This window comes from Mesoplodon mirus (genome assembly GCF_964341445.2).
Source record: "Mesoplodon mirus genome assembly, chromosome: 2".
In the NCBI taxonomy this organism is placed as follows: Eukaryota; Metazoa; Chordata; class Mammalia; order Artiodactyla; family Ziphiidae; genus Mesoplodon; species Mesoplodon mirus.
This window is the reverse complement of record NC_138977.1, coordinates 157371426-157396713: the sequence shown is the minus strand read 5'-3', so window position 1 is coordinate 157396713 and position 25288 is coordinate 157371426. Positions and strand designations below refer to the sequence as shown.

Sequence of the window (25288 nt, the reverse complement as noted above, 5' to 3'; positions counted from 1 at the left end):
TGTTGGAGGATGTTTAGCTTTCCTACCAGGCTCTAAATCCCAGTAATGTCCCCCATCTCATATTTCCAAATCCTGGGAAGGGATACTGCGACAGTGCCCACTCCAGTAGAAAAATACCCAGAAGCATCTAGCTTTCCTGGCACTGGGGAATGGAAAGTCACGACTACATCTGAACTAACTTGGTAGATTAGATGGATGAGAGGGAGGAAGGGAGAGAGAGAGAGAGGGAGAGAGAGAGAAAGGAGAAAGTCCGTTTTTACAACATGTTAAATAGAAGAAGTGTGCCTAGTTCTTTATATGTTTTCTGGGCTTAATTACACTAAGCACATTTTAGAAAAGTCCTTAAGCGTTTGCTCTCTAGCTTAATTCTGACATTAGTTAAGGTAATAGCTATTTATTGAACACCATGAAGAGCATGGTATATAACTTCTCCTTCATCAAGCATGCCCCAGAAATTGACAGAATGAAAAAGAAGGTGTCCTTTCCTACCTTGCATAAAACCACAGGACGATAAACTATGCTAAATTAAAATAATTATCAGAAAGCTCAATATAAAAGTACTTTTTTATGGTAAGGTATATTGAACTCTTTTTTTTTTTTTTTTTTGCGGTACGCGGCCCTCTCACTGTTGTAGCCTCTCCCGTTGCGGAGCACAGGCTCCGGACACACAGGCTCAGCGGCCATGGCTCATGGGCCCAGCCGCTCCACGGCATGTGGGATCTTCCCGGACCGGGACACGAACCCGTGTTCCCTGCATTGGCAGGCGGACTCTCAACCACTGCGCCACCAGGGAAGCCCCTGAACTGTTTTTAAAAATCAAATATTAAGAGCTCCAATCTATCTAAAGGCAGAGCAATTGTTTTTATCTAATCATGAGAGGTACCTATCTACACATTTTGTATAGCACAGAATATTAGAATAAAATCTGATTCTTATTCGTTCCAACCATAATTCCCAGGTACAGATGAACTGGTTCATGTCTGTGGGTCATAGGACTTATATATTGTAATTATATTGTAATTTTGTAATTAGATTACCTGTGGAATTCAGGTATGTACCAAACACAGTAATTTATCCCAGAACAGAAAACAGATTCTTTGCTTAGTTGAAGGACTCATTAAATAGTCTGCAGGTATATAATGATTATTTTATAAGCTAGACATCAAATTTAATCTGTGTTGGCTATTGCTGGTGCCAGTAAGAGATTGGTCTCCCTCCTCTTCTAGATTTCCCATGAGTTCAGACAAAGTTACTAGAGGTCACTTAATTAATACAAGCTGCTGCTCAGATGCTGATTCCCTAGAACATCTTTCAGGGTACAAAAGAGAAAACTACTTCCAAATTGGCATAACATAATCATGACACTCAAGCATATATGATAAATTTGGGCAGCCAGCAAACATAGGATACTAGTGTACTTCAGAATAGAGGGGAGGAAAGAGAAATAGAAGAAATTAAATCTAGGGTGCTCAGTTGCTGGCATGGAGTTAGGCATTAATACAATGTTCATTTTCAATGACTCAGACCTAAAAATATAACAATTTAGGACACAGAATCAGCATCAGCTTAATCCTTCAAAGTATTTAAAGAGGAAGCAATAACTCTCTGGTCATTTCTATAACAGGAACAAAATACCTGTAATAAGGGGTACTATCCGTATAGGGGATAGGATTCCACTACCAAAATCAGCCACCAGGGTAGCCAGGGAATTGGGGTAGATGTGGGAGGAATGAGACACAGTCTCTCCTAAGGCCAATTGTCTTCCTTTTATTACTAGCAAAGGAAGGGAATGATATGTGAATAACTTATGCAGTCTTGGTAGTCAAAGGTGGAGATTACCCCCTAGCCCATGTTCTGGAGAAGCTCCAGTTGGCTCTGGGATTAGAAAGAAGGGGAAGGGGAAAGTGTTGAGGGAGGTGACCTCACTGACAAAACCAATGGCTGTAGAGAGAAGGGTGGAGCATAGTTTGGGTGTGCAGGTTTCAACTTTTGTATTCTTCTTCCTGTTCACTCTTCAGGTTCAACATTAGAGTCTAGAGTTGCTGTTTTAAGTCCTTGAACAGGTTTAGCTAGACAAAAAAAATGATTCCATGCTTTTTCAACTTGTCTAGATACTTTTCTGCCTTCCTTTGTGTTCCTGCAGGGAGGAAGTAAGCTTATTGATAACAACTCCAGACGTGGTATTGGGTGTTCCTCCTTCTGTGATGGGATTGTTTTGCTCTTTTGGCAGGCAGCTCATTTACAGAAGCTTGTCCTGACGCCCCTGTCAGCCCTGTTATCCCTATTCCCAGGGCCCCAGAAGCTAATCCAGAAACGCTATGACAAACTGCTGGACTACAACAGCTACCTGCAGCGGGTGGCGGCGGATGAGTCAGACTTGGCCAAAAGGGAATATGAGGCCCTCAATGCCCAGCTTGTGGAAGAGCTCCAGGTGTTCAACCGGGCCGCACGGAAGATTCTGTTGAACTGCCTGTGCAGTTTCATCACCCTCCTCAGGGACCTGATGCTCATGGTCCAGAGGGTTTATTCCACGGTGGTGCCGGTAAGCACAGCACCAGTACTTGGCTACCTTGGCCTACGGAATCTGTCAGAAAGCACAGCATGCACAGCAGCCTGCTCATAGCACACCTGAGTGTAGTGTATGTGTGTGGCTTCTATTTTAGCTGAAGCCAGTCAGAGGGTGTTCTGCTCCTTATCCCTCTTCTGCACAGGAAGGTAAAAATTTTCCTAGTGCTGGTTTGCTGTGACTTATACCCTTGGAGCTCTTTTTGGAAATTCCTTTTCAAGCACCAAACATCTTTCAACTTTGCTCCCCTCATTGATGGAACCAATGTAGCTCCATCTTCCTGATGCTATTTTGAAGCTTATCAACTCATATTTTGTATTCTCTTCCTATTCAACCATTTTTAAATGTTAACCATGACTGAGACATGGATCCAAAAATAAGGCCATCTCAGCGTAATGACAGAAATAGGATATCAGTCAAACCAGTCTTTGTTTTGCTTTTGTTTTCCTCCAAAGAAGAGAAGCCTGATTTGTGTATGGGAAAAAAAAATATATATATATATATATGTATAAATATATGTATATATCTTAGCTTTCCATTAGGATATGATTTTAGAACTATTTTCTTTTTTTTTAAGATTATTTATTTATTTATTTATTGGCTACCTTGGGTCTTAGTTGCAGCACACAGGATCTGCGGTGAGGCATGCAGGATCTTTTGCTGCAGCGTGCGGGCTCTTTGTTGTGGTGCGCGAGCTTCTCTCTAGCTGTGGCATGCATGTTTTCTCTTCTGTAGTTGTGGCACGTGGGCTCTGTAGTTTGCAGCACGTGGGCTCTCTCGCTGAAGCACACAGAGCTCAGTAGTTGTGGCGCGTGGGCTTAGTTGCCCTGCGGCATGTGGGATCTTAGTTCCCTGACCAGGGATTGAACCCGCATCCCCTGCATTGTAAGGCGGATTCTTTACACTGGACCACCAGGGAAGTCCTTATAATTTTTTTCTGAAGAGGAAAAAAGATATTTACAACCTAATATCAATTTTTTAAAAATCAGCTTCGTTTCAAGTGTATTACTTATCATTCAGCTCGTGTGATATTTAATGGACAACATTTGGAGGAAAATTAATTGTCCCTACTTTACTTTTTATTGTATATTTAATTAACTTTTATCCTCTGAATTAAATTAAGTTGAATAAAGAGGTGCTACATTTACTTGGCTCAAAAGGAAGAACTATATAAAAATAAGTAAGCAGTCCCATACTCATTCTGTGTCCAAACCACTCCAACTCCTGCTCTCACCCCCACTGATATTAGTTCATTTTTATATACTTAGAGTTTCTTTGTGCCATTAAAAGTAGATGCAAATATATATTTTTATTTCCTACACAAACTAGCAAACTATAGTACATTCTGCAACTTGCTTTTAACATCCATGTCAGTACATAGAGAGCTTCCTCATTTCTTTTACAGCTATATATTAGTCCACTACATAGTTGTACAATAGTGTGTAATCAGCCTCCTATTTTTTTGGTAACAACTTTGTTGAGATATAATTCACATACTGTACACTCCACCCATTTAAAATGTACAACTCAATGGTTATTCATAAGAGTTGTGAAACCCATCACCACAATCAATTTTTAGAATATTGTCATCACCCCCAAAAGAAACTCTGTACCATTAGCAGTGACTCCACATTTCCCCCTAACCTCCCTAGTCCCAGACAACCACCAATCTACTTTCTGTCTCTACATATATGCTTATTCTGGACATGTGGCATAAATAGAATTATACAACATGTGGTTCTTTGTGTCTTCTTTCACTTAGCATAATGTTTTCAAGTTCCATCCATGTTGCACTGTGTTTCAGAACTTAATTCCTTTTATTGCCAAGTAATATTACATTGTATGGGTATGTCACATTTTATTTGTCCATTCATCAGTTGATGAACATTTAGGTTATTTCCACTTTCTGGCTATTATGAACAATGCTGCTATGAACATTCAAGTTCTTAGTAGATGTATGTTTCCATTTCTCTTGGGTATATACCTAGGAGTGGAATTGCTGGATCATATGGTAACTCTATGTTAACCTTTTGAATAACTGCCAGTCTGTTTTTCAAAGTGGCTGCACTATTTTACATTCTCAACAGCAATGATTGAGGGTTCCAATTTCCTCACATCTGTCTTTTTTTATTATGGCTATCTTAGTGGGTATGAGTGATATCTCATGTGGTTTTGATTTGCATTTCTCTTATCAGTCCCCTATTTTTAAACTTTTAAAGTTGATGTGTAACTTAAAAGATTATATACAGTAAAATAAAAGAAGGAGCCTTAAAACACCCAGTCTTCAAAGGGACAAGGGGAAGGAGTAGCTATAGGAATGTGTAGAGAGAGCTAAGTGGAAAGGTTTACCTGACAGGATCTGTGACTATCAGTCAACACTACAGAAAGCAATAAATACTAAAGAAATTTATTGGGAAATAAATTTCCTTATCTCACTTTCCTCCCTTATTCTGATTTCCTATGGGTGCTTCTCATTGCAAGAACCCATCTGAAAACCAGAGTGCAAGGAAGCTGTTGATACACTCTATACTGGTCAGCCTTTCAGAGCACAGAGCAGGATGGAAATGGAAAAAGAATAAATTTGAAAAAACAAACAAAAGATATTCAGCACACAAAGTTAATGCTGATTAGAGTTCAGCAATACCACACTATGATTACTTTTGCTTTTACGTATAGATTTTCTGTTTTTCTTAAAGTTAATAATTGTGTTTGTCTTTTATCAGCTTAATTTTCATTTGCCTAACTTTATCTGCCAATTTGACTGGATCACTTCTTAAGACATTCAGATGTGTGATATATTCTATTAATTGTGTCTTCTTGCAGAAATCTCTCAGAGAACTGGTTATCCTTTTTATCTCATAATTAACTGTAATCCTGGGATTACACTTCATCATCATTCTGGGGAATCCCTTTACCTCTCTTCTGTGTGGGATCTCACATTTCCTTATCCCATGTTGACCTTCTTTCTTGCTTTCTGCCTTTATTTGGGGGAGCAAATTTTTGAGTAGTTTCTTAAGAAAGGAAAATTGGGAGGTTAATATTTTGACACCTCAAATATCAGAAAATGTCTTTATACTATCATCATATTTAATTGATAGTTTGGCTGGGTGTAAAATTTTAAGTTGTTCTTCCTGAATTTGAAAGCATTCCATTGTTCCATTGTCTTCTAGCTTCCACTGTTTCTGTTGAGAACTCTGGAGCATTTTGGTTCTTGATTCTTTGTATGCACTTTCCCCACCCTATCCCATTCTAAAAGCTTATGGAATTTTCTTATTGTCTTCATCAGTCTGAAATTTAATGATGATGAACCTTGGTATGTCAGATGCCTTGTGGGATCCTTTCAACCTGAAAATTTATGTCTTCCACTTCTAGAAACTTTGAACGTTTCATTGATGATTGTTCTCTCTTCCCTTTCTCTTTTCTCTCTTTCTGAAATTCCTGGGTTGTTCCTCTAATCTTGTATCTTTTTCCACTTATTTTCTATCTCTTTATTGCTTTGCTCTACTTCCTAAGAAAACTTCCTACTTAATCTTCAAACCCATCTTTTGATTTATTCTTATTTCTGTTCCCATGATTTTAATTTTTGAAAATTCTTTTTGGCTTTCTTAAGATGAAAACAGGTTGCCTTTATTTTTATAAGACTCTTTCTTTCTTGTTATAGTTATGACTTAGATGTCTGATATACTTGATCATTCACCACTGATAAAGAGTTGAGGACTAATTGGCAGCATTGAGCACCTAGATAGGCATTGAAAACCCTAAACATCCACTACTGTGTAGAGCAATTTGACTGCAATTTCATTTGGGAACTCTTAATGATAGCACCATTAGGTCTTTCCTCTTAGGCTGGTCAGAGTCTCCAGAGATGTCCCTTCAAGTTTTCTGCCTAAAGGGTAATGGTCAACTGCTAGGTCTGGTTGGCAGGGTCTCTGGGTCCAGTCTATATCCACTCACTTAATTACCCTCTTTCTAACATGGGTCCCCCACCATTATTTGTGTCTCATGCCCCCAGTCTAGATACTCTCTGTTTTACCATTTGCAGAAAAGAAAACTTCATCTTCTGCTAAGGTAGGGAAGAAGCAATCGCCAAGATTCACTGAAATGGAGAAAGAATCTGGGGATACAACTGCTTCAAATCAATTCCAGTTGTCTATATCTGCATAACAAATTACACCAAACATGGTGGTACGAAACAACCAATAGTCATTTCTTACTATTGTTTCTCATAGTTCTGGGGTTCACTGGGATCAGGTAATCATTCTCAGTGTCTCAGTCAGATAATAGCTGGGGCTGAAGTGGTCACAAAGACTTTCTCAGGCCTCTAAGATTGGTGGTGGGAAGATGACAGAAGACTCAAACAGCTGGGGACTGGAATAGCTGGGGCCCCACAGACAACCATCCGTCCCACCATCACCCCCACCACTCCCCGCTCCATCTTTCAACATGTTCTTCTGATATGGTGGACACAGTGCAGCTGGACTTCTTCCATAGCAACTAAAGTCTCCCTAAGGTGAGTGTCCCAAGAGAAACCAGCAGAAACTGCATGATCTTTTTTAGCCTAATCTTGAAAGTCAAACAGCATCACTTCCTTTATTCTATTTATTTCAATATTCTATTCATTGAGGCAATCATAAAGTCCCACCCAATTTTGAGGGAAGGGGACATTGACTCCACCTCTTGATGGGAAACATATCAAAGAATTTGCTTATTTGTTTTAACCACCACAGGATCTTAACCAATGTTTCTTGTTTTAGCCTTTTTCTCCTTCCTACTGTACCACCCCACCACATTGGAGGAGACTACTACCATCAATTACTGAGTCTTTCTTCCCAAAATTTTATTGCTATTGTAATTTTTTCTCTTCTGTTTCCTTTTATTTAGGCTTGAACTTAAAAAAAAATCCTTGTCATTTTTTTTTAAATGCTTGGTTTTTTATTTATTTGTTTGTTTATTTATTTATTTTTTTGGCTGTGTTGGGTCTTCATTTCTGCGCGAGGGCTTTCTCTAGTTGTGGCAAGCGGGGGTCACTCTTCATCGCAATGCACAGGCCTCTCACTATCGCGGCCTCTCTTGTTGCGGAGCACAGGCTCCAGACGTGCAGGCTCAGTAGTTGTGGCTCATAGGCCTAGTTGCTCTGCGGCACGTGGGATCCTCCCAGACCAGGGCTCGAACCCGTGTCCCCTGCATTAGCAGGCAGATTCTCAACCACTGCGCCACCAGGGAAGCCCCCTTGTCATTTTTGTGGGTTTCTGGAGACAACAAATTAGATGGTTTTGATATAGGAGTTTTAATGTTGCCCTAATTTTTTGCTGTGGAATATGGTATAATTTTTTACTGTTCATCACAGATCTACTAAATTCAATACCTAATATGGTTAAGTATTCATCTGGGAACGTCTTATTTCTACCTACAGGTACCACTGTTGGCTTCAAGCATCTCTGAAATTCAGAATCGAGTACTAGAAGAGGTTCAAAATCTGAATTTTGTGAAGGATAACAGTGCTACATTTATTGAGAGGAAACTTAGTTTTGAAAAGAAGAAGACTGTGCAAATTCTGGTGAGTTTGGTAGCATTCAGTAACAATGATGACTATCACTTTTTTGCCTTGATCAAATCATAATATATTATTTTCCATATCACTTATGTCATTCTAATAGCCTATAGTTTACCTACTTATTATATGTAGAATTTCTTGTCTATTTCTAGCCTCTATACTATGAAATCCATAAGGTCATAGATTTTTTACCTGTTTTGTACATGATGTGTACAAAACAAGTGCCTAAATGGTGCTTGACACAAGGTAGGCACTCTATAAATATCTGTTGGATGAGTGAACAGAATTTTATAGAGCAAAATCATTACAGTTCGAACCTTTCATTTTTCTCGATAAGGAATCCCAGTTTGCAGAGATGAAGTGGCTTTCTCAAAGTCACTTAGTGGCAGAGCTGGGACAGGGACCAGGCCTCTTGACTCCTGCCTAATTTACTGATATTATTTCCCAGAAAAATACATGCACATGTACAATTTACTTAATTAAATATTATTTATCAAGTGCTTAATACACAAGTGATTGCCTACAGCATGGCAAAGAATTAAAAAATTGTTCAACATCGAAGAAGGATTAGAACCTCTGCCTTCGTATTCTCAGCTGAATTTTCTTTTTTCTCTACAACACTGCCCTCATGTGCTAACTAGAGAATCTTTCCCTGCATAACTCAGCTAAATACGTTCACATAATAACCTGATCTCTGCCTCAACATTGAAATAATCCTTAATCAATGTATGGCTTCAACATTTAAAAAATCTCCAGAGAAGAAATATCTACCAATATTTATCTGTGAGGATTTTATTATACATCTATCTGAACAAAAATCTCTCCTTACTTCTCCCAGACGGAAGTGCCACGTCAGAATGACACTCACCGCTGCAAACTTCTATCCACGTACAGTACAGAGGAACTCTACCAAGCTAAGCGCAAGTGCAATGCTACACAAGAATATGACATCAATCTTCTGGAAGGGGAGTTGGTGGCTGTGATGGAACAGAAGGATCCGTTGGGGAGTACCAGCAGGTGGCTTGTTGACACAGGAAGTAAGTTTTCTGCATAAGAAGCAAAGAACTTCCACCTCTCTTCTAGTTGAGATTTTCCCAGGGGGCCTCTGTGTCCTTCTCTAAATGCAACTGTTTGGAAAGAGTTATAAATAACCATGTTTCTTCTTTCTATTTCCTATCCAGTTATAAAAGGATATGTGTATTCCTCCTTTCTAAAACCCTACAATCCAGCAAAAGTGCAGAAGGTGGACGCCGAGAACAGATTCTGTGATGATGATTTTGATAACATCAGCCTCTTTGTTTCTTCACGACCAGCCAGTGACAGTGTCACAGGCACCCCAGAAGGTAGCATAAGTGATAGCAGCTCATCTCTTAGTGGAACATGTGGGAAGTCTGAAACAAACGGTACTGATGTTGACAGTTTTCAAGAGGTAGATGAACAGGTAAGAATTTGAACCTGATGTAAAGACGCTTGGCTGTTGGAATCATGAAAGATGTTCTATCTTACTGTGAGACTTGGTGGAAGTGTCAGCTTCCTCTGTAGCACTTCTCTCTAGCATTTCCTCTCTGTGCACCTTTTTGCAAGGAATTTAATTCTCTGAGCCTGTTTCCTCAAATGAAGAAAAGAGGACAGTAATTCCTACTTTGCAGAGTTGATGTGTGGATATTAGAGATATTAGATATTAGAGATATTAGAGATAATTTTATATGTAAAGTATCCAGCACAGAGTAGGCACTGAATAAATAGTAGCTGTTACTACTTAGAGTGAAGTGAGGATGGTCTCTTTATACTTCCCCCATGAGAGGAAAACAGCTCAATACTGAACAGATCACCGCCATCAGTAGCATGTGGAAAATTGACCATAGTTCCTCTGAGAGCAGTATCTTCATTGCGCTATCTATGAATCAGTCATTTATAATCTCTTGCATAATGACATATACTATTGATATATACTGAAACTTTTAAAAGCTACTTTTCTCTCACTTAACCAGTGCAAAGGCTATTGGCATAACCCTTTCCCAAAATGGTAAGTTAACTATAATATAAGGTTCCTTTTTGCTACCTCAGAAATGTTAATCCCCAAGTGGTGACCAACTAACTGGTTCCTTTTTTAAACTTGTTTTTTTTTTCTTTAGTGGACTTTTTTTTGGTCTGTATTGGGTCTTCGTTGCTGCGCGTGGGCTTTCTCTAGTTGTGGCGAGCAGGGGCTACTCTTCGTTGTGGTGTGCAGGCTTCTTATTGCGGGGGCTTGTTGCAGAGCACAGGCTCTAGGTGCACGGGCTTCAGTAGTTATGGCACATGGACTCAGTAGTTGTGGCTCACGGGCTCTAGAGCACAGGCTCAGTAGTTGTGCTGCATGGGCTTGTGGGATCTTCCAGGTCCCCTGCATTGGCAGGCGGATTCTTAACCACTGCGCCACCAGCGAAACCCCTAGTGGCTTTTTATTAATTAATTTTAACTTCTTTTTAAAAAATAAGGTTAATACATGTTCTTTGTGGAAAGTTAAAATAGTAGAAGGATATACGTAAATTAATAGTAAAGGTCTTTATTCTCTCCTCAGTCCTACTTTTCAGAGACAACATGCAGGTATATCTTTTCAGATATTGTATTTACATGAGTGAATTTATACTTAGATGAGTGGGAACATATACGTGGTACATAATTTTTTTCAGTTAACAATATATCTTAGATAAAACAGTACCTAAATATCTACCTTCTTCCTTAAAAATTCTGCCTAGTATTTCATTATCTGGATACATCATAATTTATGTAACTATTACCATAATAATAAACATTCAGAATATTTTGGGGGTTTTAAAATTTCAAACAATATTTCAGGCCAGATCCTTGTTCATCTATTTTTATACTTATATATGAGTATATCTGTAGTGCAAGTTCCTGAAAATATTGGAGTGTCAAAGGATATATAGTCTTGATATACATTGTCATACTGCTCTTCAAAAATATTTTTATTCAACTTCTTTCAACAATACATTGATTGCTGTCCAATTCATGACTGATACATTAAAAATAGTTTTATTAAGTTCTTATTTACATACCATACAATTTATGCAATTTAAATATACAATTCACTGACTTTTAGTATATTAACTGGGTTTTGCAACCATTACCTGAATCCAACTTTAGAACATTTCCTTCACCCTAAAAGATCCTTTGAACCCATTTTCAGCTCCTCCCCTTTCTTACTTTTAGCCCCAAGAAATCTTTAATCACTTTTTTCCTCCATAGATTTGCCTTCTTTGTATTTTTTGTATTAATGGAATCATACAGTATGTGGTGTTTTACAGCCAACTTCCTTCACTTAGCATGTTTTTTGAGATTCATCAGTGTTGTAGTATGTATATGTATTTTGTTGCTTTTCATTGCCTAACGGTATTTTACTCTATGAATATAGCATATTTTGTTTATCCATTCACCAACTGATGGACATCTGGGGTAATTTCTATTATGAATAATGCTGCTATGAACATTTGTGTGCAAGTCTTTGTGTGAATTTCATTTTCTTGAGTAGATCCCTAGGAGTGGAATTGCTATTGGTAAGATTAAGTTTTTAAAAAACTGCTAAGCTGTTTTTCAAAGTGACTGCCCCGTTGTATATACCCAACAGCAATGTATGAGGATTGTGAATTGCAGTTTCTCCACATCCTTGCCTTATTGTCTGTCTTTTTTTTTATCACAGCCATCTTAATGGAAGTGAAGTTGTGTCTCATTGTAGTTTTGATTTACATTTCCCTAATGACTAATGCTATTGAGTATCTTTCATGTTCTTATTGGCCATTCCTGCATCTTCTTTGCTGAAAGGTCTTTTCAAATATTTGCCCATTTTAAAAATTGGGCCATTTCCCTTCTTATTATACAGTTTTAAGAATTCTTTATATACTCTGCATAGAGTTCTTTATCAGATATATAATTTGCAAATACTTTCTCCCAGTCACTACTGATTCTAAACTCATTTATACATTACTATGTGTTCTTACCACTTTTCTGTCTTGAAGTTTCAAAAACCCTGTTTTTCTATTACTCATTCACTCTCTTAGTTTATTCAGAGTTTCTATAAGACAATATAATGTTATAATACAAACCAATAAAAGAATTTTTATCAGTGAAATCTATATACTTGATTAAATGCTCTGGCTGACTTTTAATAACTTCTAAGTTACTAAGATAACCTTCTAAGTTATCTTAATAACCTAAGACAGACACTGGAGGCCCAAATTTGTGAAGGTGACCTAAAGCTGGCTTGATGTTGAGTTCTAGTTTTTACTTGGCTTTACGGGGACTATTAGATTAAGCACCTCACTTAGGCTCTTTCAGCATGAACTGTGTAGTCTAAAACTGCATCTAGTGCCTACTAGCTGCTACTGCAGAGTAATTGTCTTTGAGTAAACCTATTAATATGTATCATGAGAATTAGATCCATTAGAAGTTTCCATTGCTGAGAGGAAAAAACATGAGATAATTTTCTTTTGTCCAAAACAGAAAGTATATTAATGATATCTCTCCATAAAGTGCTATTTGTTTTCTTTCTCCTCTGAGTTTCGAACCAATTCAAAACAGACCCTGGTGTCAGGGATTTAAATCTAAACATCATTACAAATATAGCTGGATTAGAAAATGCAGCTTGGATCTGCGGCCACATAGGATCCCCTATACCTTTGCTTTGAGTTGAAATAACCGAACCCAAATTGCAGGTCTCTTCTGATCAAATAATAATGGCATGATCTGTATTAGTTTTCTATGCTGCATAACAAATTGTCACAAATTAAGTAGCTTAAAAAAACATAAATTTATTATCTCACCGTTTCCACGGTCAGAAGTACAGGCAACAGCTTAGCTGGGTGCTCTGCTTGGAATCTCAGAGAACTGAAATCTAGACGTTTGCTTGGCCGTGTCTCTTTCTGAAAATCAGGGTTGTCTTCCAAGCTCATGGTTGTGGGCAAAACTTAGTTCTTTTTTCCAGTAGGAACAAGGTCTCCATTTTCTTGCTGGCTATCAACCAAGGACCATTGTCAACACCCAGAGGCTGTGCTCAGATCCTTGCCACATGGCTGTCCCTATAGGCAGTTCACGACATGGCTCTTGGCTTGCTCAAGGCCAGCAGGAGAGCATCTCTCTGATTTCAAATCTTTCCCTTCAGAGGTGACTGGACTCTCTTTTAAAGGACTCACCTGATTATGTCAGGCCCACTCAGGATAATGTTCATCTAACTCAAAGTCAACTTATTAGGGACCTTATTAGGCACCCCTGTAAGATCCCTTTACCTTTACCATGTAATGTAACCTAATCACAGGAGTGAAATCCCATCATATTCACAAAGGGGATTATACAGAACAAGTTCAGCAGGAGGTAGTAATCTTGGGGTCCACCTTAGAATGCTGCCTACCACAGTATGTAAGATGCCTTGTTTGGCAAGCAGGATGTTGGACTAATGTGATCATCTTTGGTACTTCTCGAAGAGGACCAAGTTTAATAATGGCTAAAACCAAGTTTTAGAGGGAAGTAATGGGTGAGAATCAGTACTCTTTTCTTTTTTCACATAAATAATACTGAGAACATAATTTTTGACATCAAAAAAGTTGTTTTGCACTAATTCTAGATTCATTGTCCGGTCCCCCCTCTTGACATTTTTCAACTGCTTATGATGATAATGCTATATGTCTAGTGTGTCATTATTTTTAAAGTGCTTCAAAAGTCAGCAGGCTGTAACATATTTAAGTAGTCATTAATGATGCTTTAGAGAGCTATTTATTGACATGAAAAGATTTTAAAATATATTTTGAAGTGAAAAAGCAGGTTGCAAAAATTACATATACAATAATTACATGTTTATTACCACTTTAGGTAGGTAGGTAGATAGAAAGAAAAGAGGAAGAAGAAAAGGAAGAAAGGATAAAAGAAAAACACGGTATTAATAAAAATTAGTAAATTTCTTCGTGTTTACCTTTATTTAAAATTGTTTTTTACAAAAATTACTTGTGTAATAACAATTCATAATTGTTAAAGATCAAGAAAGCTTGCTTCTGGTGGGTAAAAGAGAAGAAAGAGCATTTTTCATGCAATATAACTATCTTGGCTTCCTGAGCTAATATGATATAATACTGTAAATGCTGGTTTTGTAGCTTTTTAGTTTTGGAAAGAAAGATTAAAATACACTATGATTTTTGTTGTTGCTAATTGGAGAACTGGGATGAAATCAATAAAATGAAATTCAGTGAAGATAGGTAATGTGGCTCACTAAGGGAGAATAATTAAATGCACAAATATAGCATAAGGAAATGCTGAACTGGCAATGGCACCACAAGGAAAGAGCTGGTGGTTATGAACAGTAGGTAATAAATTGGGTATGAGTCAATAATACAGTAATAAAGAGTGTTATTTAAAAAGAGTAAATGCTGTGGAGAACTGGGTTGTAGTCATAAAATATTGTCCATAAAATGCGCCAGAGCTTTACAGATTGCAAAGAAGCAACTAATAAAATATATTTTCATAAATGCCAAGGGAAAAAAAGGATTAGATGATTATGTCTTAAATTGACAAAATTTTAATGTGTCTGGACCAAAACATAATAACATTGAGAGTCCAACAGCCTAGAACAATTAAAAAAATTTTTTTTAAAGAGAGAAAACCTTTAGCTCTTAAATCCATAACAGATTGAAAACTTCTAGCCTGTAGTCTAACGTGATCGACTATCATCTCTTGAAAAGCAGACTTACTTCCATTTTGAGTATCTATCTTAAGTGGAAGCACAAACATATATAAAAACCGAAAAATGCTCATCCTAAATTAATTTTGGACTATGATCATCTAAAGTATTGAAAGTATATAATTTTGTACTTTAAGTTTACAATTTTATGAGAATCTATATTGAGCGTTTAAAATATAAGCTTTGCCATAATTTCATACCAAATAGGTCTAGGTGGAAGATTTTATATTGCCCTTGAGAGTATATGTGCCAAATTGAAAGATCACCACAAATATTTAGGAATCATATATTAGCAGGTAATTTGACCTGCTAAAAAATCTATAGCTGCACTGATTAAGAATATACATTATGTATAAAAATTGCAAAAGATGGCTAGCAACTGCTAATGTGGGCTCTTAAGATTATTTCAGAAGCTGTGTTATGATACATGATATTCCTGAAAGCTTTTGCAAACCAAATCCTCCACTCTGTTCTTGTGGATATATTCAATGTCTTCGCTTTCTAAACAACAAAACATATTAGAGATTCCAGTCCCTTTCCACAAGAATACACTCTGCACATCCTTGCTAGAACAAGAGTTTGGTTATTAAAGTACTATGAGAAATGGACCAAGCACAGGATTTGGAGTTAGAAGATATGGTCCTAGCAGTACCAACTAGCTCTACGATTATGAGCTTGTTACTTCTTTAAGTCATAGCTCACAGGGTTGTTGAGGATAAAGCACATTTGACATATAAACTGTTATGAGAGTTATAAAAGGTGGTCATTATTGCTACCACTCCATTGATCAAGAATTTATGGCATCTCCCTTTTTGTTTTCTCTTTACTTTTTAAAATTATAAAACAACCCATGTCTACCAATCTGTCTTGTATGTATCTTGTATGACACAAGATGATCTCTTGAATATTCTTGTATGATATCCAAGCCCTTCAGCCTTACTTTCAAATCAAATCAACATATATTTGAATTCTTACTGTATACCAGATGTGGTCAATGGAACAAAGTTGAAATGTGGTTCCTCTGTCTGAGGTGGAGGTCATGCTAGAGTTGATGAGATGATATATAAGTCAGTGGTATCAGAATACCATCAAAAGCTAAATAGTTCAAGATCTAAAGAATAGCTTACACTGTACCTATACAGTTGACCCTTGAACAACTCGGGGGTGAGGTGTGCTGACCCCCTGGGCAGCTGAAAATCTACAAAAAATTTTGAATCCCCCAAAACCTAACTACTAATAGCCTACTGTTGACCAGAAGCCTTACTGATAATATAAATTCTTGATTAACATATATATTGTATGTTTATGTATTATATATACATACAAGAAAGTAAGCTAGAAAAAAAGGTTATTAAGAAAATCATAAGGAAAAGAATACATTTACAGTACTGTACTGTATTTATTGATACTATAAGTTTATGTCATCTATTTACAAAATGAATCATTTAATACCAACTTCAATATTGTATTATATGATACAAAACACTGTAGATATTAAATGTATTGCTAACACTAGACATCAGAAATGAAAAAATAATATGAAAAAGCTATTCATATTTATTTACAGGTATGATGATTCATGCATTGAAAACAAAGCAGCAGCAATAGGATTGCTTTATGGTAGCCTAGTGTAATCAATATGATTGCTTCATGGTAGGCTAGTCTATACATTAATGACTGAATCATTATCAGATTTTTATGGCATACAGTATTATAGCCATATTCATAGTACAATATTGGAAACATTGTTTAGTTTTACAAAAACCACTTACCTGTGATGATAGGCTGATACGCAGTCTCTCCAATTATGAGGAAGAGGCATATTGAACAGTAATATAATTCTTTGAAAACAAAGTTATAAAACAGCAAGAAAATGAACACATTATTTTTTATGTTAAATATCACTCATCTTATGCCTATGCAAGTAAGGGTAGACTAGTATCTATATATATTTTATGCATTCATGACATACTTTACTTTTTCTTAATTTTTTTTGATATTTCTAAACTATGTGGTTCGTCTGTGAGTTTTTTCAAATAGTTGCAAATCTCCCCCAATTTTTCCAATAATTTACTGAAAAAAATCTGCTTATAAGTGGGCCCACTCAGTTGGGTGTTGTCCAGGGGTCAACTGTAGTCCCCCCTCCACATTACCCAGTCTCTTTCCTGCTCAATGGAGTCATCTTATTTCTCATAATTTCCTTTTTATATTGACCTTCAATTCTGAGAAAGTTAATCTGCTTGCCTTTCCCATATACTGTTTCCATGTATTCATCTCTGTACCTTTGAATAAGACATATCCACCCCCTTATCAACTTTGTCACCTGTAAAAGGTTACTTCTTCCAAAACACAGCTCACAATTAGCTGATATATATATCACCTGCATTTGTACGGTGTTTTTTGGTTTTGTTTTTTGTTTTTTCATGTGTCCCTTTTTATTGGCATTTGTTTTTCCTAGCTGGGTTATAAGTTCTCTGATAACATAATATCTGGTTATTAATAGATACTTAATAACTTCTAATTAAATAAATGAATGAATAAATGTTGTTAGTTGATTGCTAAATTTTATACCATAACTAAACATTTTTATTAACAGTCTTATGATTTTAGTGGAGGAGAGACTAATCACTTATTTAGAGGCTTCTTATGCATCTAATAATTATGAAGTACTCTTTTGAGGTTAAAGAAAAATTCTTTTGACTGAAATATATTTTATTAGTCTCTCTAGGTCACTCAAATAATTTAAAATTATAAATTTAATACATTGTCATTATAAAAGTTTATAAGATGAGTCAACAAATAAAAATGAAAATCACCTCTAATTCTACTACTTAAAGAAAACCATCTAACAATATTAGACACATATTGCACATCTGATTCTATATCTTTTGGGGGGGGGCTGAGCACTTTATCATAAGCATTTTCCTGTATTATTAGTCTCAGAAAACACTATTTTTATGACTACAAATTTCCTTCATGTAAGCATCTAGAATTTAATTTTTGCTGAACCTTTAGTGTTATTCCAACTTCCCTCCCACTTTTCACCTTATAAGTAAGTCGGTATTGCAGTAACATTATTATGCAATAATCTGTGCCAATGTTTCTATGTCATAGAAGAGACTCTTAGAGCTATTACTGAATCAAAAAGAGTTAACATTTAAAAAATCTAATAGAAAGTGCCTAATTGCCTTCAAGAATGAACAGTTTAGACTCCTCCCAACAGGACAATAAGAATGGAAATTTCACTCTATTTTCATCTTGGGCCATACTTTAGCAAAATAAATCCAACAAAGGAGTTGGGGAGTGACTTTGGAAAAATAAGAAAACTTCAGCATTTCTTCTAAAAGCTTGGAAATCTTTATTATGTTTGTCTAGATTTTTAGGCTCTGCTTCTAATAATGTCATTTGCTTGCGTCTAGATTTTCTATGCAGTTCATGCCTTTCAGGCACGGAGTGACCATGAACTCAGCCTTCAGGAATACCAAAGAGTTCATATACTTAGATTTTGTGACCTAAGTGGCAACAAAGAGTGGTGGTTAGCTGAAGTTCAAGGGCAGAAGGGCTATGTTCCAGCTAACTACCTTGGGAAGATGACTTATGCTTAAGAAAATAAGCCTTTGACTTTTATTTTCTGGCAAGCTGTTGACTGACTACCTCATAAAACTGACATTACAAAATGTTGGCCTAGAAATCAAGAAACCTCCAAACTACATGAACTGATACCATACCAGGTTTTAAGGAAGACTGTACTTCCAAACAAGATTATTTCAAAATGTATTATGAAGAATACATGTTGAAGGAAACACTAAACAAATAGCAAAACAAACAGTCAAAGCTCCAACTATCAACTACTTAAAAGTGATCTTCTGAAAGGGTAAATGTATTCTTTATCGTCATGAAAGGTTGGATCTAAGGACAAGGTTTTTTCAATTTACTGTATTTTATTTTTCTGTATTATATATTTTGCCTTAAATGTTTTTGTTTTTCATATTCTCTCTTTTACACACGCATGCACATATATACATACACACAAATATATACCATATACATTACATGGTTTACACACATATATATGTACTATATGGTATAGATTATATACACATATGCATGAACCAGGGAGTGTACTAAAAAGACATAAGAATAGAAATTGTATACTTAATTAACAGTCAACTAGAAGTCTGATATGGACCCTCTATTTTCTTTTTTTGGCCACACGGCACACCACAGGGCATGTGGGATCTTAGCTCCCCAACCAGGGATCAAACCCACGCCCCTGCATTGGAAGCGTGGAGTCTTAACCACTGGACCACCAGGGAAGTCCCTGGACGCTCTCTTTAATGTAAGTTTCGAACTTAAAAAAAAAAGAAACCTGAATAACATAATAGTGATACCTAACATTTACTGAATGCATACCACACGCCGGACATTGTTATAAACACTTTATATGTGGTAACTTATTTGATACTCACAACATTATGAGGAAACTGTTGCCTAAAGAGGTGAAGTAATCTATTTAGCCCAAGTTACACTGCTAGTAAGTGGTAGGGCTGAAACTCAAACCCAGGTCTGGTTCTGCGGTCCATACCCCTAGCCACTACAAGGTATACATTTACTATGAGCAAAGAACATAGTGATAAAAGTAATGAACACTGATGAGGACCATTTTCCTCTTAGGTCCATATTTAAGTATTGAGAAGTTTTTCAAAATCAAGGGCTATAGGAATTTCCACGATAAGCCTAGAGAAAGGGAAGCACCTAGGTTTATTACTTTTATTTTTTGCTTAAACATTTTTGAAAGTATAATTGTTTAAGAACTATCCTACGTGATCACTAATGATACTTTAATGAGAAAATATTTTTGGATCACTCAGTCATGTAGATGATGAATGGGGAATGTGTGTTCCATGTTCCGAGCTAAGACGTAAATATTTTTAGTTGCTGATTTGTACTTTGAGGACAAGGTAGGCATTGAGGATAACATCTGCTGTAACACAATGTCCCCGAACACTGAACTTTAATTGAGGAATAGCTCAGAACTGTCCCCTAAGATTTCAGGCATATTTTGTCCCAAGACATTTTATTGAACTAAAGATGCTTCTTTGAAACAGAAAAAAGATTAAATTTGACTTGGTGGTTTCCTTTAAACACCAAAATAAGGTGGATTTTCATTGTCCATATAAAATGTATTAATACATTAAATTTTAAGATGAAAATTAAAATTACTTTCAAAGATTTGATCTCTATAATATATATCATTACATATATTACTGAGGAATACAAAAAACAAATGAAGAATGCTGCTTCTCAGAGAGCTGTTGACTTTAGCATACATATGACATGTATAACCACAGAAATTCATGATAAGGCTTTACATGACAGATTTATATTTTATGATATTGTTTCTAAAATTCTTAATTTAAACCTGGATTTATAAAGTTCTACTTATAAGTTGTTTCTGCATAAAAATTTTTTTGATGAATAATTTGCACAATTTATTTTGCTTAGTGAGTAGTTGTATGCTACATTATTAATTGATTTAGAAAATAGAAAAAAATGTAAATATTGGATTTATATATTAATTTATGTTACCATGCTTATTGTTAAGTATTTTGAATATCACCCATGGAAAGGCCCCATATTGGAGCCAACAAAAGTTCCAGTGGCTGTCTTCACTACAGAAAGAGGCATATTTCTTTTATTTTTAAAACTTTTTTTTATTGGGGTATAGTTGTTTTATACATAAAATATTTTTTTGAGTTGGGTGCCAAAAGAAGACTGGATGTAGAGGGACTTTTTGTCTTTTAACTTGTGCCAACTATGAATATACCCAACAACCCGTGGGGAATTTTTATATAATTTAAATTAGCTGTGACCTAAAAACTCCCCCCACCACCCCCAAAATGAAGAATTATAAAAGTAACACATATCTGCTTTTCTGGCTGATATAAGTGACTAGATGTATATGAGAAGTTTCGTCTACCTGTGTGGTCTTAGGATTGATGCTTCCAGCCTGACCTTACAAGACACCACACCACTAAAATCATAGCTGCAGTTAGTTGCTGAGCAAGAGTTGTAATGAAGCCACCTTCTGCAGTCCCCCACTATTGTGGGGAACATCCATTACTATAAAACAACATTGTTGCTATTTAAAAAATACAACCTACCTTTCATATGCCATTTAGGCTTTTTTTTTTTAAACATTATGCAATACATTCGTTTTCTAAGTATGTGATTTAAAATCAAGTAATTGTAATTTTGAGGTCAGGAATTATTTTGTTGGCTCTAAGGGAAATAAAATCCCAAGACAGTTATGATGTATATAAGTCTTCAAGAAGTTTAAAAAGATAAAACTGTTGGTGACATCATTACAATTTAGGCAAGGTATGCTAATATAATTATATATTCTTTCTTTATATCTTTAAAATTAAATGTTATTATATAGTATAGAATTCTCTGAAATAGGTATTTTTACCAAGAATGAAGGGGACATTTTTGTGGCTAGTTTTCTTCACAAAACAAATAAACAGGTGTATACATACATTTTATTTAGTATTTATTTTTAAATACAGATGCCTTAAACTATGCACATAATAAAGCTTAGAAATTATAAAAAATCCAGTAATACAAAGTTACCATGGGTGCTTAAGTCATGTGAAAAAGTCACAAGGCCACTATATGAATGTTCCTTATATTTTAGAAAAATATCTGGTCTTAGTATTAGTATAAAAATTCTATGAAGGAGGAATTGTGCAGAATAGATATAATGCACATTGTTAATCATATAAATGCAGCATTGCATGGAATACTTTTAAGTGTTGGTATATTCCATATCTTCCCTAAACTGTAACTTGGACTCTCAGAGATGCTTGTCACTATTTGTGATGAATATTTAGACGATTTACAAAAATTAGTAAACATGGAATTAAAAACTCTTCACTTTTCCATAAACTTCTTGGACTTTTGTCAATTGCAAAAACCTCTCAAAGTTCTGTGAGTAAAGAGAGGAAATCTTCATATTCTAAGATGGCAAAACCACTTTATTTAAATCCTGTTTGTCATAACTACGGTTTCTTAAGGTACTCAGTGCACCGTTCAATACTGAGTACATCTAGAAACCTCACAAAAGTTAAGCTAAATTAGGCATATAAGTTTACATTATAGCTGATGAGGAATGAATTAAATTTCATTGATTGGAAGGACACTAGACTTTATACTCTCTAGGGATATCCTACTACTTATAGAATGATACTATTTTTAAAGTCTATTTAAAAAAAATTTAAAAATTATCTTCCTCCTCTTATATATACTAAATAGTATAAATATAAAAAGCCAGTCATTAAATTCTCTGTGATCTACAAGATTATTCCAATATAAAAATCTTTACTCCAGGAATTCAAGCTGAGTCTCTGTAAGCCAGTTACTGCACACACAATATTACACTCTAGATACAGACAAAATTTGCTTTAATTTTTCAGGAAAATAAGTCATTTTAGTATATACCAGAACAAGATGTCCTTGTTCAAAAATCTAGGGAATGTATTCTTAGTTAATTAAATACAGCTTATCTTACTTTAAAGAAAAAATATTATGGTATGTAAATGTATGGCTTTCTCTACTTGCTTATATAATTTTTATATTTTTATAATTATTGCACTAAGTGTATTTCTATAAAATGATGTATTTCCTATATAACCTATGGTCATCACAGTTTATAATGTTACTAATAAACAGTACTACCACATCCTTGTTAAGAGTCAGAATCACCTAACCTTTGAATATTAGAGGTCTTTCATTTGATCTCATTCATTATCATCATACAGGAGGAAACCAAGATCACACAGATAATACATGGAGGGACTGGGATTCAAAAACAGGTCTTCTGACTTTAAGCCAGTGTTCTTTTAGCATCTTCTTTAAGTCACTAAAATATCTGATTAAATAATCTAGTGGAAAGCACGATATACAAAACAGAAAAGTGATATTGACCAAATTTCTACTAAAATGGGATTTGAACTTACAATCCTAAAAGCTTGCTTTTTGGCTCAGCTATATATATCTGTCTATTCATTCACTGAGCCAAAAGCTGTAGTGGGAATACCATGGTGTGCAAGACAAACAAAATCCTTGCCCTCACACAATTTAAATTCAATGGGAAAAACAAATGATACATAACAGAATAAAAGAAGTGATAAATATTTAATATAAAGCTGGCCACTTTCATCACATGCTCAGTTAAAAAGCCTTGTAGCTCACATAATGATATGGTAAAATCAAGGTCTAAGAGCTACTTGAGGATAAACTCTAATACCAAATATACCTCTATAAAATACCAAACTGAGTGAGTTATACATTACTAGATGTATGCATCCTACACATATGTGAAGATTCTAAATATATATTTATACACATATATAATCTATACAAAGAGCCATGCTCAATAAAAGTTAAATTACTTCCTAAACAAGTTTTCTAAAGTCCTCTCTGAAATACTATAGAAAATAAAATAATTGCTTCTCTTTTCAACTCTATTCAGCAGATGTTTTGACTATGATGGGATAAAATTTTCCATTACAGGTGCCAATGTGCAACTGTCTGCATTATTGCTTTAATTTCTTGTAGGTACTGAGGTTATATTAACTGTTATAGCTGTTGAGATGAACTTGTGTCACACTGTCGTTTTATCCAGTTTAGTCCAAACTGGCCCTGAACTATAAGCAAATAATGATGAATATACATTTTTTTTTGGTCTTTTGACACTAAAGGGGACTTGGAGTTGATGCCAAATTGATATTTATTCCACAGAAATCTGAGTTTCTCAAAACAAAAACATCTGCAGGCAGATTTTAAACATGTAAATAGATGTTTACCCCACTTTGTAAGCAATGGATTATTTCAATATTGAATCGTAATTTACCATGAATAATTTAGTGCCATTATTTAACAAAGCAGTTTAAAATATCTTTTCCTGGGGTCGGGGGGAAGATGGCGGAAGAGTAAGACGCGGAGATCACCTTCCTCCCCACAGATACATCAGAAATTCATCTACACGTGGAATAATTCCTACAGAACACCTATTGAACGCTGGCAGAAGACCTCAGACCCCACAAAAGGCAAGAAACTCCCCCACGTACCTGGGTAGGGCAAAAGAAAAAAGAATAAACAGCGACAAAAGAATAGGGACGGGACCTGCACCAGTGGGAGGGAGCCGTGAAGGAGGAAAGGTTTCCACACACTAGGAGGCCCCTTCGTGGGCGGAGACTGCGGGTGGCGGAGGGGGAAAGCTTCAGAGTAGCGGAGGAGAGCGCAGCAACAGGGTTGCGGAGGGCAAAGCGGAGAGATTCCTGCACAGAGGATCGGTGCCGACCGGCACTCACCAGCCTGAGAGGCTTGTCTGCTCGACCGCCGGGGCGGGCGGGGCTGGGAGCTGAGGCTCGGGTTTCGGTTTTCAGTCGGAGCACGGGGAGAGGACTGGGGTTGGCGGCGGGAAGAGACCCTGAAGGGGTTAGTGCACTACGGCTAGCTGGGAGGGAGTCCTGGAAAAAGTCTGGAGCTGCCGAAGAGGCAAGAGACTTTTTCTTCCCTCTTTGTTTCCTGGTGTGCAAGGAGACGGGATTAAGAGCGCTGCTTAAAGGAGCTCCAGAGACGGGCGCAAGCCGCGGCTAAAAGCTCGGACCCCAGAGACGGGCGTGGGACGCTGGGGCTGCTGCTGCCACCGCCAAGAGGCCTGTGTGCGAGCGCAGGTCACTGTCCACGTCCCTTTCCGGGGAGCCTGTGCAGCCCGCCACTGCCGGGGTCCCGGGATCCAGGGATGGCTTCCCTGGGAGAGCGCACGGCGCCCCTCGGGCTGGTGCAACGTCATGCCGGCCTCTGTCGCCCCGCCTCCGTGCCCCTCCCTCCGCCAGCCTGAGTGAGCCAGAGTCCCCGAAGCAGCTGCTCCTTAACCCCATCCTGTCTGAGCGAAGAACAGACGCCCTCCGGCGACATACAGGCAGAGGCGGGGCCAAATCCAAAGCTGAGACTCGGGAGCTGTGAGAATAAAGAAGAGAAAGGGAAATCTCTCCCCACAGCCTCAGAAGCAACGGATTAAATCTACACAATCAACTTGATGTACCCTGCATCTGTGGAATACATGAATAGACAACGAATCATCCCAAATTGAGGAGGTGGATTTTGAGAACAAGATCTATGATTTTTTCCCTTTTCCTCTTTTTACAACGAATTATCTGAGGAGGTGGACTTTGAGAGGAAGATTTACGATTTTTTTCCCTTGTTCTCTTTTTGTGAAAGTGTAGGTGTATGCTTCTGTGTGAGATTTTGTCTATATAGCTTTGCTTCCACCATTTGTCCCAGGGTTCTATCCGTCTGTTTTTTGTTTGTTTGTTTTGTTTTTAATTTTTAATTTTTAAAATAATTACTTTATTTTAATAACACTATTATATTATAT

General features: G+C 36.6%; 1 protein-coding gene across 1 annotated transcript in view; it reads left to right on the top strand.

The window, feature by feature from the left end:
• ARHGEF38 (Rho guanine nucleotide exchange factor 38) overlaps positions 1–18449 on the top strand; it is a gene marked incomplete at its 3' end in the record, with an annotated part of 147797 nt that extends 129348 nt beyond the window's left edge. The window contains exons 10-14 of the mRNA XM_082610543.1: positions 2231–2542; positions 7980–8123; positions 8959–9157; positions 9302–9561; positions 18264–18449. Of these exons, the coding sequence (XP_082466669.1) occupies positions 2231–2542; positions 7980–8123; positions 8959–9157; positions 9302–9561; positions 18264–18449 (1101 nt within the window). The remainder of the gene's footprint in view (positions 1–2230; positions 2543–7979; positions 8124–8958; positions 9158–9301; positions 9562–18263) is intronic.
• Between the last annotated feature and the right edge of the window lie 6839 nt (positions 18450–25288).